The sequence below is a fragment of the Pseudochaenichthys georgianus genome, chromosome 4 (genome assembly GCF_902827115.2).
Source record: "Pseudochaenichthys georgianus chromosome 4, fPseGeo1.2, whole genome shotgun sequence".
NCBI lineage: Eukaryota > Metazoa > Chordata > Actinopteri > Perciformes > Channichthyidae > Pseudochaenichthys > Pseudochaenichthys georgianus.
In genome coordinates, this window is record NC_047506.1 from 22,739,686 (window position 1) to 22,761,047 (window position 21,362).

Consider the following 21,362-nt stretch of genomic DNA (forward strand, 5'->3'; position numbering starts at 1 on the left):
TCTATTGAGAGTGTTGCCAATCCACTGAGTCATTCTTGTCCCACACTGCTTCTTAAATACGTCTTAATCAATTTGAGCTTTGAGAATGAGCGTTCTGCGGTCGCAACAATGACAGGTATGGTCATTCATGTTTTCCAGTATTTTTTTCTGTCTAATTTTTTCAGTTTTTTCTCCTTGTTCTCTCTTGTCCTTTCTCTTTTGAGCGCCGCTCTTGTGTTTTGGTTTGCTGTACATTATAAATGCAAGCTATTCAATTTGTTATAATGCTGCCAAACTTTCTGCTGCTATAGCTATATACTTATAACTTTTGATTTTGAAAAAAAGTAAATATATATTTTGTTTTGCATGGGCCCCTGGCCGGCTCGATAGTTACGCCACTCAGCCCATTCCTTTTTTCACTCTGTAATATAGCTGTATGATATTTCTGGATTTTCCCATTGTGTTCTTTTCTCCATTATTTCCTAATTACTCTTATATTATCAACCTCTCTCTTTATGCGTCACTCCTCTCCCTTCTATTGCTCTTCAGCCTGACCCATTTCTTTTTTAGCACCACTGGAATATCCCAATTCATAAAGAAAGGCCAGTCAACATCACAACATAGTGTTGAACCCAGCAGGCCTCACGTCTGTCCAATATCCCACTGCTGCTCTTTGTGCAGCCTTTTAGCCTGCGGTGCTATGCTGCGTTCAGTTAGCTCCTCAGTGTGTCGAGACAGATTATAGAATAAGAGAAGAAAATCACAGAAGCAGACAGAGGTGGAAAGACAAAGAGGTTGTAGAAATGAAAGGCTTTGGCCACAACTCTCTTCTTTGGAGCCGCAGGCATCAGCTCTACAATGCCAATAAACAAACCTCTCCCTTTTGACTGCACTTCATCCTCAAGATTAGTTTGACACTCTGTCTTTTCAAGATAGGTAACCACAGAGAGTGAGAGGAAAGATAAGAGAGCGGGTGTGACACGCAAAGAGGGCCGTGAGCTGGACTTGAACCCATGATTTCACCCATGAAGCACATGGTAGAAGCTCAGCCAGCTCACCAGCCCTGCATGCTTCTACATCCTACTCGTTTTCTCTCCTTATTCTCATCCTTCCTGAAATAATCTCCCCTCGATTCTAAAAACACTAAATGGGAATAAAACGCCTGAGTCCAAATGTATATTTATTTTTAACTGGATCCAGTCCAGGAATAAATTCCCTCAAAAAGCCGTTTATTTACCCAAGGAAATGTTTTCCATTGTTATCTGCAATTATGCAAAATCCCAAAGCATGTGGCTTCAGTTTTTTAAATTCACAGCATTCTGTTTGAATTATGAAGATTTATGTACAGTACAGTTACTGTACACATCTTGTGTTTTCCCTTCTTAACTAAAGGAAAACATTACACTCACAGAGGACTCCCTTAGGGCAGATACAGATGGTTCTGCTTTGTGTGAGCAATACTCAGATTAGGTCCAGAGTGTAAGGGAGATTAGTATGTTGTTGTATGAGTTTATGTTTATCTTACCTTTTCATTCTTTGTTTAAGGCTCAATTTGGATTTCTATAAAACCTTTTCTTAGCTATCATAACATTTTGTTGTCCTATCTGTTTAATCTTCCCACATGTAATACATTTCTCTCACAGAATGAAGACCAATCACATCGATTAAACCCTTTTGGGATCAACACACACCTCTAACCTACAACGCTCCGCTCCCCCCTCCCATTTCTACTTATGTAAGGGGAGATTCCTGGGAATTGTTCAGGCAAGGACGCGACCCCATGTACCTTCTCTTCAGACTCAACAAATTGCCTGCTGAAAGAGCCCAGGCAGCCTCCTGGCTAACACCGTGTCTTCCACGTGTTCAGTGTGGCACAGAGCAACACATTGTGCCCGGGGAAATTGGACAGATGTAAAACCAACAGCAGAAATGTATATTCTTAACACTTCTATTGAGGCTTAATCAATGTTTTTTGCCCTTGTTTCATGATTTAAAATGTATTAGGTGCTGTTATCGTAGCCTTATTGAGTCTTACTTTGTGACATGATGACATGTAACACTTTAACCACATCTGTTAAGAGTTTATATTGTGATATGAGTATATCTTGGAAAAAATAATTAAGAAATTAAAAATATTGCTTAAAATAAGCAATACTTTGGAGTTTGTTTGTTTTTCTGGTTATTCAAGCGAATGAAATACCATACTAATCAAGGTACTTGATCACATTGATCATTACAAATCACTGTGGTCTAAAACATCCACAGATATTATCAAAACAAATCACTCAACCCTACCTCAGTTAAAGTGATCTGGGAAACATGGACTATGGCAAAAACAACATTACTCGGGACACACAAAGTGTTTATGTTCATTTCAAACTCACAAAGTAGCCCCCTTGAAATCCATGAAGCTATTGTAACGAGCTGCTGAGCATGGTGAATTATTTTTTCGCTCTTGTCAGCTAACCTATGAGTGACTCTCATGGTATCATATCATCATTGAAGATAAATCCCAGTTTGAAAACACAAGGATTTCCCTTCAGGCCTACCTATTATTTTGAACATGTCACGCTGATACCACTGACAACCATTTCACAAAGCATACATTTATAGATTGATTTCCCATCTTCCTGACAGCTGCTGGTTTTTGTTCATCTCATAATGATCTGAAAATCAATGGGGGAAGAATTGGAAACTGCTTATATTCAATCAGTCGACACTATGTCAGCTTCGTCCAAGTTACATCTGCAGTAATGTAGTCTACAGCAGGATGTCCTATTTCTTTATTTCATTTAATTTGTTTACGTCCATAGCTTACAACTCTCTCCTTGGCTGTCTATTATGCTCATGGTTCAGGCTTCAGGGTTGATTCATGGTTGGGAATAAACAAAGCAAGATATGCCAACAACGAGAGAAATACGAGATGTGCTTCACAAAGACAACAAAACATAGACAAAATAACAGGCACATTAAATACTATCTCTCTTCTTGTTCTACTCTCTCAGTGCTCTCTGTCTGTGGTTTCTTGGCTGTAGTGATTATTAGTGATATTAGAGTCCAGGCTGTAGTCTGTGCAGTGTCTCGCCCCCTCAGGTCGGCAGAGTTCAGTCCTCCAGGAAGAGGCTGTCTGTGGGAGGGAGCAGACCAAAGCCACAATCCGGTTATAGCTTAGCATGCTTCTCCCACAGTTAATGATAAAGCTCTCTTTCTCTCTGTGTATGTTCCTCTAGTTTTTGTATTTTCTCAAATCGTTCTTCCTAAATTTGTGCAGTCTGTTTATTTTCAATTCTACAAGTTTATCTCAGTCCTTCCAAACCAGATCAGCACCAGATTGAGCTTGAGATCAGATAAAAAGGGACAATAAAATCAGATTGAGTGACGCTGGGAGATAAATAAAGAAATGATCTTATTTAGAAACACAATAAAACACTAATGGTGAAGTTCCTCTCCTGCCATCAGCTGCTGGAGAGTGCTTCTTCCAAAAATCAATGAGAGCTGATCACATTGTGTTCGAGCTGTGGATGCATTGTTTCACATCTAATGGAAACGTGCCATCTCAAAAATTGACAATATTACATTTCTAATGGCTGATGCACTTTTTCATCTCCATCTAGTGCACTGCACCAACGAGGAATCAATTAGATTCTGTAGTTTTATGGTGTATTGACTCAAATAAAAAAGTCATACAAATCCACACAAGCTATCATGCCCACTTAAAGATAAGCCTAGTGCTTTAAAGTGACACATCTAGTAGAACAAGCAAATCATATCTATAGTATTTTAAACATTAGCACACCACCAAAAAGCTGTTGTTATTCACATTATTAACTAGTAAAGACACATTTCCACTCTGCTGCTCTTTCTATACAAAGTTGCTCTGTAGCAGCTATGACACATTGTCATGTCAAGTATAATTTGTGGGTTATGGAGACTTTGGGGATCCAATGAGAATCTGAAATGACAGGATTTACTGTAATCTGACATTATGGAAAACAGAGGAAAGCATCTGGCAGAAATGTAATGCATAATGAGCAAAAGAGCCTTACAGAGAAGTAATGTAGTAGAACCTGTATTTATTGTGTCCACATTACGTAGCTCTGGTTAAAAATGTCCTCCCTGTCACCCTGCATTTTCTAGTGACTACAGATATTCAGGAAAGTAGAGTTAAAGTCTATGCAGAATTAGAAATGATTGTAGTAGGACCAAAGACTGTATAACCAGTGGATTTGGTCACAGTGATGTCACCCATTTTTGATGGACTACGCTTCTGAAGCCTTGAATTTGCCATTGTGGCCAATTTGTTTGCAACCAGAAGTGACACGAGGCAGTGGAGCAAAGTACAACTGAACATTAAACAAGATAATTCAAACTAAACTAACACCTGAATGAGCTGAAATCTCTGTGACAGGGTTAGAGTTATGAGACTAAAAACTCAGAGAAACACACCAAAAAGCACTGTGGTATTTAAATGGGATCATCATTTACAAAAAGGAACGTTACTCTGGATAGAAGAATTCTTGAAACTAGAGATTGAGGTGATCCACACGTCAAGCTTAAGCATAAAAGCTTTTGAATTTGAATTTGAAGAAAATATTTACTGGGGAGATAAATCAAGCATTTTCTCATAGACTTCTGAAGAATGGGACCTCTTATGGTTACGAGTTGAGTAGCCCAGCAATATTCCTGAGGTTTAAGAGGAAGAGTAGATGGTAAACATAAAGGGAAGCACGTGGACTTCATTCAGCAGTGTATCTTACGGACTGCTTCTCTCTAGCTTTCTCGCTGTCTCTTTGCTTCTCATGCACACTATGACGACACAGTGCTCAGCACAGTTCAGAGGTCATTTTGACTTGAGCTGTGCAATGAGGTGTGTACTGTGGTCAGTTCAGTGGGCATCTGTTTTACCGTGTAAACATTCTTTCCCCTGCCTGGAGGCCTTATCAGCAACTGGCCTTCCTCAGGATGTCTGCCAGCCCTCGCTCGTTCTCAGTGGAAAATGTTGGTAATAGCTTGTGGGTTTTTTTCCACCTTCAAACCATTTATGTAATGGGTATTTGTTGTAACACTCAAATAATTTGCTCGGAGAGAACACACTATGGTGGACTTTAAAGTCGTTTTCAAGCATGTAGAGCAGCCTATCAGGCATTGCATCTCCATATCCACTTGTGCTAACACATAAGAACAAAAACAACACTCACCAAGACACAAAGCTGGACATTTTAACCAAGAGAGATTTTTGGAGGGTTACACAGGCCAAAAATGAATCAGAGGAGAATATGCAGGCAGTGGGTTATGGGCATTATCCTCGCTTGGAGTCTGTAAATGTATCTTCCTTGAAGGGGTGAGAATAGAAGCAATGCAAACAAAGGGAAAATGCAGCACACATTCTTTTTGTCAGGGATGATGGCCCATGATGTCAGTATCTTGAGCTGGTATTTGTTACAAGAAGAGCTATGGGATACTGTGTGTGTATCCAAGCATTGATGTATGGCTTCAATCAAACATAGCATACACTTTGAACATTAAAAAAGATGCCAGCGCAAATGTAAACAGTTTGACAGATGTGGTCAGCCAGCAAACATATTTGTCCATAAAATAATCTTTTATCAAAACATAACTTTGCTTGATAAATGAGGAACACTGTAAATCTGTGAAAGGAATGTAGAGCCTAAACATTAATCTAGCACCAAATACGATTTAACGTTATCTATCCCAGAGCAAAAGGTGGTCTCATGTATGAATGATTACAAATGACTGGTCCTGGAAAAACAGTTACATCTGTATGCATTTCTTCAGGAACTGACCAGCAGTCTCCAATCTGCCACCAGTTTACCTTTCATAGTTTAAAACACAACTCTGAACCGCAACTGCATTTAAGCAAATTTGACATCTTTAAGTTGTAAAAGTATAGAGATTATGTCCGAACATCTGTGTCAATGCAAAAACAAAACAAAATGTTACCATCCTTACTTCGAGTTTTGAAAAAGGACAAAAGAAAGCTGTTGGATTTGAGGTTGGAGTAAAGACTGTTTGGGGTTTTTCGCACTTGGACCCACTCACAAATATGCACGCACATACTGCAGGCTACACTAGCAAAGATAATTATCTGTTCCAAGAACTGGCATGAATCTCAAGCTGCTAGTGAACCTGAAACTTTAATAATAGCACACATATTATAATGAGACACAGCAGGCATTACAAATGATAAGCAGTAAAGTATTCCTTACAGTATAACGCAAAATGTAATTATTTGCTTTTCCCAGAATTGGATAATTGCATGGAAAGTCTCAAAAATATTTGACAGTGTAACCTGAGGGTGAGGAGTAACACTTGGTGACTGATAGCAGTGCTTTGCTGTGGCCACTATCCATTATCATTCTGCATATTATGAATTCTTTATTTTTTGTTTCTCTGTAACTCCCACAGTAAGACAAATAAAACTCAGCGTCTGACTCCCAACTGTTCTGCTGAACTGTATGTTTATGAGCTGTGGAGTGCAGCAGTAAAAACATTTGTTGGGTTTTCCCACAGAGCCAGACACATTCAAACACATGCATTTGCAGAAGCCTGGGATGCCAGACTTCAGCAGTCACCAAGCTGTACTCCCACACCTATTCTTATATTATGACAAAAGCAAAGGGAGAAATACTGATTATAGAGAAAAAAAGTCCATATCAAGACAACATGGTCAAAAAACATATTTAGTTTGAGCCTCACCCTCTCTAAGGGCTACTTTTAGGCCCTTGCCTTACTTTGAAAAGCATCTTAAGGAGCTATTTCCCCACAGGTCCCAGGGTCATGTGGTCATGTGAATCCCCCCACCATGAAGGGTGACTTTAATACCATGTATTACTGTGTATGTGCTCCATCTTCCCCACCCCAAGGCAAAGAGGCACATGAACTTAGGCAGGGACTTATTCCCAACCATTTCTTTTAGTGCACACTATATAGACATTGCATTTTTATTTATTTCAATGAAGAACAAGTGAGATGGACAGGCAACGTCAAACCAGGACAAACATAGAAAAGACGAGAGAGGCTCTACAAGTCCTGAAGGTCTGAGGTGGGATCTGAGGCCTCCTGACAGAAGACGGTTCATGTGATCGGTAAGAGGGAAGCTTAACCCTCTAGGCTGCATTACACCCTCTTTCAGTCTGCTGCTTTAGATGAAAGGATGTGAGCTGATGTTATGCATTGTGTTGGACACATAGAGAGAGGGGAGGATTTAGTCAAAGACGTGAACATTGTCTGTGTTCGACAACGTTTTTCATTTCAAGTTAACACACTGAGTAAAGAAAAGCACCATGTCTTTTTTAATTATTTTTAAAGCAAATAAATAAACTGAGATGTCTTTCCTAACTAGTGCGGAAGGTCCAACCAACTTAGTTATGTTCCCATTCCTGAAATGTAACATGTATTGCACTGCACTGATGCAAAGCTACAATACTTAACCAGTTGTCTGGTTCTTTTTACGGATAAGCATTTACATTTGACTCAAACATCCTCACATGTTGTGCTTTTCTTACTCTTATTGAATCATTACAAACAGCATACTAAAAGTAAATAAAGTAATTAATGACAAAATTAAAGTGCAGTTGCTCTCTACAGTATATCAGCACTGAGTGTCAACCTATCTCTCTCCAGTCTCAATGCAAATAAACCCTTTGGCCTCAGGATAGAGCCATTCAGGTTTGATTTAGAGCCCTGGCATCGCTACAGCTATGCCATATATCCATATAAATATTTCATGGGCTTTGTATATTTCTGCACTCTCATGGCATCACGAACCAGAATGTGAGGCTATATTTTACAGATTCTGCATGCCTGCTGCTGAGCTTTTTTTGGATGGATGTTTGCTTTTCAAAAATGGGTTCCACACATTCCCTTAAAGGGGAATTAGCGTTGGTGGTCTGAAGGATAGGTGCAAGAGCGAGATAAGAGATACGACCCATTATCCCAAGCAGTTAGCCCATTTAAAGGCTGTTAATTATTTACCTCATTTACACTACAGAGCCAGCTTGACCAGCTAGGGTACTCATTACACTGCTTCCTGTTATTAAGATGGACAGAACTGACTAGGGGGTTACTCGTTCAATTTATGATACCCCATCAAGGCTAGTTTAAAGCTTCGAAAAAAGTAATTTTGATCCTGTGTGGAGCTTGACCTGGTCAAAGCAGGCCTTGTGTGGCCCTAGGGCAGCACAGCAGGGGTTTTGCAGTAATACTTAGACAGGTGCATGGTGGGAGTCCACTGTAGGGCAGGCCGTGTGCCCGCAGGCTAAATGCACATACACGCGCACATGACCTCAGAAACACACCAGTAGATGGATGACTGAACACGCAGACCCCTAGTACACACACAGGACTCTGCATAATGTATCCCTTGTGGTCATTTGCACTTCAGAACATCTTGAGCTTTACACACACTCACATCTACACACTTTAAGTTGCTGCACTACAGAGAAGCAGCAGTGGTTGATTACTACATTTGTGTGTCGAGCACTGAGTGTGGAATTCGTTTTTTGGGCCAGTAGGCTGCAAAAGGCAGGCTATTGAATGTATCATACTAGGAGAGCATAGAGAACCTCTCTTCTGCTCCCTCCACCCCTCAGCACAATCTCTACCACCACCACACCCACCCTCCCTCCTTTTGTTTCTGTGTGTTTCACTTTGTTTCTCTGCTGAGGTTAGAAGAGAGACAGGGTCAGTAGCACTCACAGAAACAGGAAGGACAGGAGGTGAGCGGAGCTGCATGGTATGTGAGAGGCAAACATCACCCTGAGAATTTACTCCCTTTTTCTGACTCCTTTTTTTCACTCATGAACAATTTGCTTTCTTTATCTCACAGTTTCTATCGGCCATAATTCTCTTTAGTTTACTTAATATTGCTCATCTCCTCTTCCTCGATCTGCTACACCTCACCTCGCTCTCTTTTCTCACTCCCTCTTTCCCGGTCTATTTTTGCAGGGTAGAACATATAGGTCACATGTTTTAGCCTGGGATGTGAGACAAAGAGTGTGAAGAGAAAAGGAAAGTAGATGTATGTATAAATGTAGATGCATGTGTGAAAGAGGGAGAGGCAGGATGGTGTTTTTCTCCGCATAATGTTTGCTCTCCACACACAGCTTGAGCAGCTGACAAAATGTGGGAGGAATAAATGGGCAGGCTGACAATCATACATGTGTTCAGACCATCGACTGTATATGTGGTTTGGACATTCTCACAAACACTCAACACAGTGACATTTATTGAGCTACTCAGTGTGGCAATCCGCCAACTCTTTTTATCCTGTCTGTGTGTGATGTTGTGTGTGTGCGGACGCCGAGCTGAAAGGCTGTCCTCACGCTCAGATCAATAGAGTGTGAATTTGGAAGTATTGATTTCTTCCCAGAGTCGTCCTTCCCGCTCTGCACAGCCACCTGGCTTCACACTTTAGTTTGTGTCTTTTCCTCCAGGGGGGTGTGACTGTGAGAGGGAATTCATTGTATGTGAATGTATGTGTGTGTGTGCTTCCATGCACAAATCTTCCGTGTGTGTGTGTGTGTGTGTGTGTGTGTGTGTGTGTGTGTGTGTGTGTGTGTGTGTGTGTGTGTGTGTCCTATTTTTGGTGGTTTTAGTTGGAAGTGATAATTAATGAGCAGGGGGATCCAGATTTATTTATAACCCCTGCTTCTGTGAGAGTGTGGTGTGTAATACATCAGCTGAAACTTGCCCATATTGTATATTTAAATATTTGATGCATGTTTGTGTGAGTTGTTTTTACCTGTCATAGTGAATGGAAGGAGATGTAATGTGACATGGCAGCGCTGTAAGTGATCTACTCCTCCGTTGCGCACCTTCCCCATTTTCTCATTCCTATGATTTCCCCTCATTTCTGTCACCCTTTCTCACTTTTTTCATTACTTTCTCGAAACCACATTCCCTTGCTTCTCTCTATGTTCCTGCCATCCTTTACGCTGCCAACCATCTCCAACGGCTCATTCAACCATCGTTTTCGAGCCCTTTGATTATCTGCTAACATTGACATATAGGAACAGTCCAATGGCCCACATGCAAATTAGCCGTTGCAATTACTTCACCACCCTCATTAACTTCCATGAGCGGATGTAGCCGTAATGCTAACGCAGCCCCAGCTAGAAGGGGTATGCTGTGTGCTCCAATGAATAATAGATGGTGTGTCACTTCCTTTTTTGCAAATGAAAGCAGGCAGCTGCTCCTCGTGCTAGAATACCACTAGGGCATGAGGGAAGCCGCCTGAAAAAGGAAGGTGCATACGTTCTGTGTATAGAGCGGATAAAGCGATGGAGTGATAGGCTGATAAGAAAACAGTTGCAGGGAGGGAACAGCGTAACGGTTATCTGTCCTTTGACAGACGAGGCAGAAGCAGGATACGGGTGGTAACGCTAAGGTCATGTCCACGCTAATGCAGATAAAGTTGAAATTGCATCTTTTTTGTTTCACTTCCATACACACTGTTTTCCACAAACCAAAACCGCTTTTGAAAATAAGCTTCAAAATAGTTCAAACTTTTAAAATCACTTGTATGATGCAGAGGGAGAAAGTGATTCTTCCTCTTTCCCTCCTGTGGTCACTCACTAAAAATAGCCGATCACACAGGTGTCATGACTGAGAATAAAAGGGATATTTGATTGACAGGCTGCAGCACCAACACGGTTAGCAGGTACTGCTTATGAGCTGCAGGTACATCACTGTTTTATACACATGCAGCCTCTTAACAAAGATACAAGGACAGTATGTCAGCTTGTGTGCCGCTCCAGTATAAGGAAATACAACACAAGTCATGGTGAAACAAAGCAGCTGTGCTCTTCTGAGACTAAGCAGAGTATCTGAAAGTTTCATTTCACTTAATCCTATACACCATTAATTTAACCATGAAGGGAAAAAAAGAGAAGAATGAATTGTCTTTTACTCTCAATGCTGTATGGTAGAATAGCATTTAATGCAGAATGGAAACTAAACATTGGAGCTCTGTTGGATTGTTGACATATAATGACATACAATGTTTTATTTTTCCTTTTAAGAGGAGTCTTTCTCACAGTTTAAACTTAAGTTAATGTTCAAATAATGTATACTTTGAGAGGAGCAATATAGTGTAACTCTTAGTTATGTCGAGTGCCCAACAGAGCCTTGCTAAAAGGGAAAACATCAATGTTTTTCAAAAAAAGAACAATATGTCTCATAGAATATTAAATTCTGCTTGTGACACACTGTGAGTTGTCCAAATAAAGGGCCAGATATCCTCCTAAAATGATAAACATAATTTCTGTTGCTTTTATTGGTTGTCTGTATAGACTGACATGTTGACATGTAAATCAATGGGATCAGTGTATCCATCACATGCTACAAAGCAACAGAGATGTTATATTCAGCAGCAGCCTCACCAAGTCTCTCCAAGTTGACGAGAAAGAGACTGGAGGTCACCTTCCACATGCTTCCTGTACATCCTTATTCATCCTTCTGAACACCAGTGAAATCCTTGGGCCCTGTAGTGTTTGATGTCCTGACAAGTAGTTTCCTTAAACAGAGTCAAAGGAAACTCGCAAATGAAAAACAGATAGACATATTAGAGCCATCAATTTGTGCTTTTTCTTTGTATTGCAGTATTTTCTATTGTTTGCAGTGAGCTTAAAAATATTGTTGTATATGCTTTCAGAAATGTTTGAAGTTTTTATCACTCTCTTTGAACACCCAGTGCAAACCCTTATCTTCACTAGCAGTTGCTCAAGGAAAAGGCCGTTTGAACTGACCTGTAATAAAACAGTATCCTCCTCTGAACAGTCCTGCGGGAGGGCCAGTGTTTAATGAAGCTCATCGACAGAAGCTCCCAGTCATGTTTTCTCTGGGGTTCATAGCCAGATGTTGTGTCGCACAATTGGAACAATCTGGCTGCCTGTGAATGCAGACATTGTCATACTGGACTGGACTAGACTAGATCATACTGGATTAGGACTGAAAGAAGAATTATAGATGATGAGAGTGGGCCAGACTGAACGAGAGTAAAGATGATTAAAGCCAAATTGGCCCAGCAGCTGTATTGTAGTAGAAGAGTGTAGTTGTAATGTAGACAGAGATAATCTTCGATTGGAGTGGGATGGAAGAGACTCTGCTCAAATGGCTCTTGTAGAGCAGAGGGATTGATCTGTTCCCGCCGAGCACACACAGATCCTCGAGACATTTATCTGATATCTCAGTGCTTAGTCCGTCTTCATGTTCTCTATGTCAACAGTGTCCTTCATTCGATCTGCTACAGCAATCAGAATCTTTCCAGTTCCTGTTGTCTTGGCAGTGCTGCTCTGGAGCATATCAGTGCTGCAGTGTGTCATCATCCACACCTGCAACTCACTACACTGAACTAATTGCACCGTCAGCTGCATCCCTCACTCACACTTGTATCATCAGAAATTCCTCTGAAATCGGAGTCAGTTAATACCAAATACCACACATATAATGTTTACACTAACCTCCAGTAAAAAGACAATTGCACATAGTTACACAGCAATATCTGTCTAAAGTTGAGCGTTAGTTACCATAAACAACTGATCAAACCAGACTAACTAAATGTGTGACATTTAGTTGCTAATACATTCCATTTACCTTTGTAGAAGTAATACTCTATAATGTCTTTCTTGCTCAGTTTAAAATGGCACAGGAAAAACTGCACTTTATGTCCGTGCTTCTATGAAGGTGTGCGCAAGTAGTTGTAATCCATAACATCAGATATGCACATTTATTGACTGATGCAACCTCCTTTCTCCATTGGCATTAATGCAACAACATAACCCTAACCACAACAAAAAGCTGAGGTCTAGCAACGTTTTGGATGACTGGCTTTTAACCATAATGCTTTCCAGATTAGATTGATTCAAACATGCTTACCGATAGCTTTTAAACCTTGCAAACTTACCTCTTTTTGAAACAATTAATCTGGGGAGGAGTACAATTTAGAAACAAATGTGGAAAATAGGCTACTGATTATCCCTTACATTTTGAAATCTCCTCAAATTGCTTTAAATGTTAATGAGGTACCTTTAAACACCCACATTAGATTGCAAAGTAATCTTTTCGTGTGCTGGCCCGTGGGATACAATCTTCTCTTGCTTTGTTGAAATTGTACTCCTGTAAGATTGTGCTGCAGTAGGCAGCAACCGAAGATCCAGTACTTTGCATTTGTGTCTGAAGCGGTGTCCCTGTGTTTGTCTGCACATGTGCTCTTGAGCATCTGTCTGTGTCTCTCTCAGGCTGAGAGTCTGCGTATAAAAGCTGGACACTTCTGTCTTCGTTCTCAAGGTAGTACATGGGGTAAACAGAGATAGCTGGTCCGAGTCAGGGCTGTGATAACGACTTGAGACTTTGGTTATTGTTGCTTCACTGCCTGTTTCTCTCTCCCCCTGCTGCTGCTTTCACATGGCTGAAGAACACAATTATATCTACTGCCGTGTGTGCGTGTGTGTGTGTGTGTGTGTGTGTGTGTGTGTGTGTGTGTGTGTGTGTGTGTGTGTGTGTGTGTGTGTGTGTGTGTGTGTGTGTGTGTGTGTGTGTGTGTGTGTGTGTGTGTGTGTGTGTGTGTGTGTGTGTGTGTGTGTGTGTGTGTGTGTGTGTGTGCGTGAGATTGTAATGCAATCATGTGTATTTTTTTTATTTTTAATGAGATGAGTATGAGACAGAAAATGACTGAAATTAACGGTAAAGCTGCTCTGCTTGTCTGAGATGTGAGTGAGTACAGCTGCCACTCCCATCTCTGCCTCATTTTCACTTTCTCACTCGCTTTCTCTCTCCCGACCGCCCACCTCCTGTCCCCTGCTTGCCATCTCAAATTTTATTTCCTGTTGGCCTGTCTTCTATCCATGCCTGCTCTGTGTCAGTGTATCAGACTAATTCAATATCCAGTGCACAGGCACACCAATGTAATGACCCATGACATTCAATTAACTCTTCCCCCTTTCCTGGGTTGGTTTGGTCAGCGGTTATTTGCTTCGTGTGCGTGTATGTACCGAATCGAGGAGTGGGTGCAAGTTTTAATTAGAAATAGCTTGGTAGCCATTGTACCCATAATCAACATGCTGTGTTTGCAGAAATTGCAGTTTTCTCTGAGTGATTGTTGTGAGTTTTGGAAATTTGGAAATGTTACAACAACGTGGACCATTTATTTGAGTTCCCACACCTCTACTTCAAAGAACCCCCCCAAAAAACAGTATACATTTGATTGAGGTTTCCACGCTGATGGCAAATGAAAACTGTCTGTCAGTATGAGCTTATTGACTATACTTTCATTATTCCTGTCTTCCGGGCTTCGCATTAGCAATGTCGTCGCCTCTCGACCAGCTGCCATGATTATTGGATTGGTGTTGAGTGATTACTGCATGTCATTTATGGGGTTATTATGTGCATGTGGTACAAGACACACATATATCAACATACTGCAAGCAATTGAAGCGCACACACACTGAAAAAACGTTCAGAGTGACTAAAATGATGCTACCTTAGCCTTGTGGAGCCTGTATTTGGATAATCTGAGCCTTTATGAGCTTTTGCTCATTATGACTGTAATCCAGAATGGATCATGCATCATCAGGGACTTCCTATATTGAATCAATAGCCTAACATGAATAATGTACAACTTACTGTGCAGTTACAGCTAACACATACAAATGTGTGCTTTTTCATTGAATTGTTAACAGACTTATGCTATCGCTCATCATTTATGGAAAATGATCCATATAACAAATAAATGACCAAATACAATAGGATTATTTTGTTGCCCTGAGGCCTTTCATTAGTCAAAAAAGCAATGAGAGTGATTTTAATTAAAAAGGAGGATACTTAAAAAAAATGTACATCACTGTGGGGAAGGTTAGGTCCACTGTTTTCTGGCAGTTCTTTCAAGTAACTTTTTTTCCACATCCTCCCTTCTGTCACTTACTTTCTACCCTCCTGCCAAACGGAAGCTTCACATATTCTCCGCTCTTTATCTATTCTTCCTTTTCTCCTCCCTGCCTTTATTTTTAAAGTTTCCCATGTTTCTGTCCCTTTTCCATTCACTCCAACTCTACCTCTGCCTCTCCGTTTTGGTAATGATCTAATTAAGAAGGGTTTTGTTTCCTGCCCCCTGTGTATAATTGCCAGTGGGGTCTGCTTGTACCTCACTCAGTAATTACATGCAGCATTCTTCTGCTCCCAGATCGGCTAATTAAGCCTTTAAGGACAGCAAGCCGATTGTAGTCACATTAATTGTCAGGAGGAGTCAGGAATGCCTATGCTCTCCTGACTCCAGGGGCTAATAGTGAATTGAAGTATGGTTACCATGGTTACAATCACATGGTGTCAGATTCTGTGCAAAGGCTGTCAGTCAGTTAATCTCTGTGTTTTTATACGTGTGTAGATATCTGTTCATCAGTAAAAGAGACAACATTTCAGCCCCAGGTCACCAGTTTGTTTCATTATTAGGGCTCTATATGAAGACGGGATAGGGGCCGTTGACGTTCCTGTTTAAGCTGCTTGCTGGACTGGCTGTCATTTTGATTGATTGCATTGCCGGCTCATGCAATCCTTGCTTTGAAATAAACCTACTCAGCATTTACTGGAGCCGGTGTCGGGTCAGTTAAAAGTTTATTTTGAAGAAAGAACTGAACTGATACACAGAAAATACCAAATGGTTTGGAGTCTTTGTCTGGAATTTCATGTTCTGATTCTTTTGCCTCAACAAAACAGCCACTTTAACTGGAAAAAGTGTTGCTCTAAAGACTGTTTTTTTAACATATTCCCCCTAGAACTTTATCTTCTTTGACTGTTAAATTGATACCAAATAGGAAAGAATTTGACAAATGACAGAGGAAACACTGTTACACATACAGTACCTGCAATGTGTCAAATATTTGCATCACAATAGAACATCAGTTATAATATAGTTAGCAACATCTATCTCAGGGGCATCATAACAAATGATGCATTAAAGGATCCTTCTGTTGTGCCTGTTTCAATAAATATGCTGCACAATTGAATACTGTTGTATACCACCAAGGCAAGGGAAATGTAAATGCTGATTAACATCTCACATCTTGAAGTTTGAATTCAATCATTTGTTAAACCAGAGCTTCCGTTCAACTATTTATTTGTTGTTCCTTTCTTTTCTTTTTACTATACCTATAAAGCGTTTTTGAGCACCTGTAAAATAAAATAAATCTATTATTATTGTGCTATATGATTTCTTCATGGCAAACATTTTTCTCAAGTGACTACATTTGCATGGAAATTGCAAAAATAGTTTGTACCTATTTGCTTGAGTCTAAAAAATGATATTTTTCCCCCAGGGCTCAAGTGTCCATTTAAAATGGAACCGAGCTGCGCAGCTCACTCAAATCTTGCTGTATTGACTTTTTTTTTTTAGACATATTGGATATTTTATTAGGCGGCTTTTTGAAAGTCCTCAAAGGTTTTTCTCCCCTCTCTTAATTTATTTGTTTTGACTCACTTAGTTCTACTTTTCAGTAAGCTTATTGTAAAAAAAAAGAAAAGAAATGGGAAAGCAGCTCTGATTTCTGCTTCTCCAAGGGAAACAAATGAAACACGGTGGCACCAAATGGAACGTGTTTCCTTTCTCTGGGCCTGTCCAGGGTTGTGTTGACAATTAAATATATTTTAAAGGTCTGGCTTAGCAAAGCAAATTGAATAAGGTTAATGGATACAATAATGCTGCTTTTCCCCTCATTGTACCATTCATATTTGTTGTTTGGTATGATTTGTTGCTGAGACTGCAAAATAATGAACTGCATATTTACCTTTGTTATAACACTTGTCATAGCTGCATATTAGTCATTCATTATAATGCTTTTCCTCTCCTCACTATAACAATTTGGGCAGTTAAAACTGGTGCCCTGATATACTTTTGTTGTGCCTTTAAAGTATTACAGGGTTAGTATTACATTTGACATAATGTTGCAGGGTTTACCTAAATACTGTTACACATCTCTTGGATAAGTTACAATCTCAGAGAAGTTACAACACATGTATTTCACATATTCTGTACCCTTGTGTCTCTGGCAACCAAGCCTAGGCTGAAGTATGGTTTTACGTGGCTTATTGAAAATCTTTACTCAAAGAGGCAAATGATTGTTGTGTTTTGTCTTTGAGTTAAATTTGGAGGCCAATTTATTTCAACAAAAATAAACATTCTGGCCATGTCAGGGTGCATTTTCAAGAGCCTTATCCAAAATCACCAGACACTCTTACTTATTTCATTTGAAAAAAAAACAAGATGGCAGAATGATGACTTACAACAATGATGGATAGATTTGCTATATTTTACAACAATCTTTAACAAAGATTTCTGTTTTGTGTAGGCTACCAGATCCAACCGTGGCATAGTCGATGACTGAGAACTCCTATTCCTATGATGGACAAGAAAAGCGGTGAGTTTTTAATCCCACAATCCCCTTACATCCCCAAAATGTAACTTGCTATGTATTTTTCTGACCAAAAGCAGTGAAGGGTTTATTGGCTAAATGTGATAACTGTCCAGCCTTATATTTTATTCCAAAGTTAACACCGCATGAGCAGCATTTTGCATATTGATTGTTTTGTTTTTACACAATCACAGCATAATTACTTCCCAGTAATTGATATGATAATACATAATGAAGCAACGGTGTGTATCTCAGGACAGACTGTCTGAACAAGTGGGTGCAAAGGAATAATAATGATTTGGCTCATTTCATCAAGACATTGCACATTGCTTTCACAAATCATTGCCGTGAAGTTTCCATTATTGTTATTGTCAATTGTCTTATAGTAGGGGAAGGATTCTTCAATTAATTGTTAATTCCTTACAGCCAACGGCTTTCAGACCAAGGCCAGTGAGGGCGGTGTTCAGAGGAAGCAGCTGCCCTACTCAGTGGAAACTCCCTATGGCTTTCACCTAGACCTGGACTTCCTCAAGTATGTTGACGACATTGAAAAAGGCAACACCATCAAAAGGGTCCACATTCAGCGAAGGGTCAAGGGCCCAGCCAAATTCAGTACTCTGCCCAGAAATTTCAGCCTTCCTGGGCATGGAGCCAGGCCAACCCCCAGAGAAAAGGATAGCACATGGTCTGGGACGTCCACCCTTGGGCCCAAACCTAAATCACGGGTGACAGAGGTCCAACAGATCTATGACTTTAGAGCAAGTGAAGGGGGGAAATCCAGTCAGAGCAGCAGTCGGGGAGCTGTCTATGTTTCAGAAAAGCCCAAAGATGAATCAGGAGCTGGGGCCCTGGCTGTTGAAGAGAAAGCTGTTGGGTTTCAAAGTCGTCCTAATCTGCTCAGAGCATCAAGCATGCCTATCACTCTACAGCAGCGGAAAGGCTCGGATTCAAGCAGTCCAGACCGTAATGCGGGAACACCGGAAAGTGGCTCGACAGAAAACATGTTTCGAGCTTCACCGGACATAACAGACAGGCGGTCTCTTCCTCAGGATCGGGGAGGGCTTCACCAGCAGATCACAGTGGCACTGAAGCGGGTCAGAGAGCTGGAAGAGCAGGTCAAAACAATCCCTGAACTAAAGGCCCAGATCAGTTCATTGAGAAAAGAGAGGGAGGATCTTATGATTCAGATCCAAGCCCAGATCCAAGCCCAGGCCCAAGCCGAAGCCCAGGTTTCCACATCATCCTCTATAATAGCATCACATTCAGATTCTGGGACACACTTTCAGCCACAGGGACAAAGACCTACAGAAGGGCTCAACTTAGCTCTGAAGACTCAACCCACTGGAGGCCTAGATGCTTCGGAGCGTTTGTCAACAAAGTTGGTAACTGGGAAAGGGAAACATGGGGCTACAGAGAAAAATAAAGTCTTGCAAAAGGAGGGAGAATTCAATCAGGAATCTTTGAAAAGTTCTTCAGCACATGTAGAAATCAGTGTGTTGTCAGAGCAACAATCACAGATACAAACACAACAGTCGGAAATATCAGACAAACAAAAAGAGACATTCGAGAGTCCGATTAAGCATGCAGTGCAAAAGCTATCGCGGGATATTGCAGGACCAGAATTAATATCACTTAGAGTGGCTATAAAAGATGCAGAGACTAGCAGTATTGGCGATGGGGAAGAAGCAAAAGGTGGACAACAGGAGGACGCAAACAGTATGCCGAATCTACAGGAGAAGCTAATGATACTCGAAGTTAAACTTACTCAGGCTAGCCAAGACCTGGAGAGAACTAATACCCTTTTGAAAGAACAAATAGATGAGAACAAGGTAAAAGAGGAGAAAATACTACAACTGAGTGATGGAGTGAGAGTGGAGTTGTACAGTCCAGAAGCATACAGCATGCCAAGACGAGTAAGTATTGACACAGGGACAGAGACAGAAAAATTAGATGTTGCCAACCAAGAGACAGAGACAGAATTACCTGGTACAGTAGATAAGGGGACAGATACAGATAGAATTTGTATTGAAATGTGTGTACCCCAACCAATGGCTGTAAGTATAGATCAAGGAACAGAGAATATTCAAGTTGACACACCTGAACAGGTAGCAAAGATGGTGGCAGAAGCAGCTGCTGTGAGCCCACCAAGACCCAGAGCCAACAGCATCGAACGGGGCACAGTAACCGAAAGGATCGCTACTCAAGATCAGATGACTGAGACGCCTACAGCGGTAAGGGTATACCAAGTCACAGAAACCGAGGGAGAGATAGAAACAGACCATCCACAGAGACCAAGGGCCAGCAGCGTAGAGATGGGTACAGTGACAGAGAGAGTGGACACTGTCGACAGGGTGACCGAGACAGTGGAGGCACAAAGGACAGACCAGCAGACTGAGACAGAGATAGGAAGACGACAGGATAACAATCCATCCAGAGGTGCAGAAGCAGAAAGTCAAGTGAGAGAATGTGCAGGTAGTGAAAGAGTAGAATATGCAGACACTGTGGTCATTGAAAGAGTGGAAGAAAAGGAAGCAAATGAAAGAAGAGGCAGTGGAAACAGTGAAAGTGTGGTAATGAAAGTTGTCACTGAGATTGCAATTACAGCTAAAGAAAGCACAGCTGAACAAATTCTAGTTCCGAAAATTGTTAGTGAGGATGAAGGAAGTAGCAATCCACCTGTTGCAGAAATAGAAAATATAGAATCCAAGATTGAAATGATTATGGCACAGAATGACTCAGAAATAAAGGAAATGGAGCCCCTAAATAATGAAGTAACAGAAATAATTGAAACACAACAGGTTGCACCGGAGATTGTAGAGGAGAAACAAATTAAAGAATATGCGATTGTGAGCGCAACAATCAAAGAAACTGTGGTCACTGACATGGTTGTTGTAGCAGCAGCAGAGAATGAAGCTGCAAAGGCAGTAGTTCCTGTCCGACCCCAGAGAGGCCGTAGGCCCTCAGCGGAGCAAGCACAGCCATCACCTCCATCACCTCCTCAACCTCAGGCTGCACCTGTCCGTCCCAGTAGAGGGTCCAGTGAAACTCTAGCCCAGGAGTCCCTGACAAAAGATCCGCCCCAGGTGCAGGTACAGGGTACACCTCATATAGAGGCCCAAACCCCAATACAGCAATCTGAACAACAGGTAAAACAACAAGCCTCATCTCTATCTCAGGTTGAGGACCAGAGCCCAGCAGAGAAGCCTCCTGGGGAGTCTAGTGAGAAGCAATCTGAATCACAACCTCAGATTGAGACTCAGGGCCCGTCTCCAGGCTCCACTGACGTACAAACCCATCCTAAATCCATTAAAGCACAGCCTAAAACCTCTGCAGCTCGACGGGACACAAAAGAGCCAAAAGCACCACGTGGATCAGGAGAAGCGCATACCCGTCCAACCCGCCAGGGGTCATCTACCGCCAAACCTCAGTCTCAGGGCTCTCGTAGAAGTTCCAGTGAGACTCAGCCCCCTCACAAAGATGTCAGCGAGACCCAATCACTACGTAGAGGCTCCAGCGAGACAGCTCAGCGTCGTAACTCAAGTGAAGCCCAGGCCTTACGTCGGGATGCTGGGGAGGCAGAGCCCTCTCGCAGAGGCTCCGGTGAGTCACCAACATCGCCTGCCGCTTTGGGCCATGTTGTGACCCGATTAACAGGGCTTCTTGGCGAGCAGTGGGCACAACTGGGGAGCAGCACTGGAACTCAACAGACGGCCAGCCAGCAGGAAAGCCCCAGCACACAGAAACAGACACCAGGGAAAAAAACAGAGGCAGCGAAGGGAGCAAAAACCAAGCCTGCGGGGAAGGCAATCCCTGCAGCAACAACAGCGAAACCAGGAGGAAAGCCTGGTCCTTCCAAAATGAGCTCCATTCAAAGTCAACTGGTCAGCTCCCTCAGTGTCCTCTCTGCCTTCTACTCACCAGGCCAGAAAGCTGCAGCAGCCAGCAAACAGCAGGAACAAGGTA

The 21,362-nt window shown here is 41.5% G+C and overlaps 1 protein-coding gene across 2 annotated transcripts in view; it reads left to right on the forward strand.

The window, feature by feature from the left end:
- kank4 (KN motif and ankyrin repeat domains 4) overlaps positions 1–21,362 on the forward strand; it is a 77,145-nt gene that overhangs the window by 38,727 nt on the left and 17,056 nt on the right. For both annotated transcript variants that reach the window (XM_034080861.2, XM_071202921.1), the window contains exons 2-3: positions 17,337–17,405; positions 17,826–21,359. In XM_034080861.2, coding sequence (XP_033936752.1) covers positions 17,387–17,405; positions 17,826–21,359 — 3,553 coding nt within the window. In that variant the 5' untranslated portion in view covers positions 17,337–17,386. The remainder of the gene's footprint in view (positions 1–17,336; positions 17,406–17,825; positions 21,360–21,362) is intronic.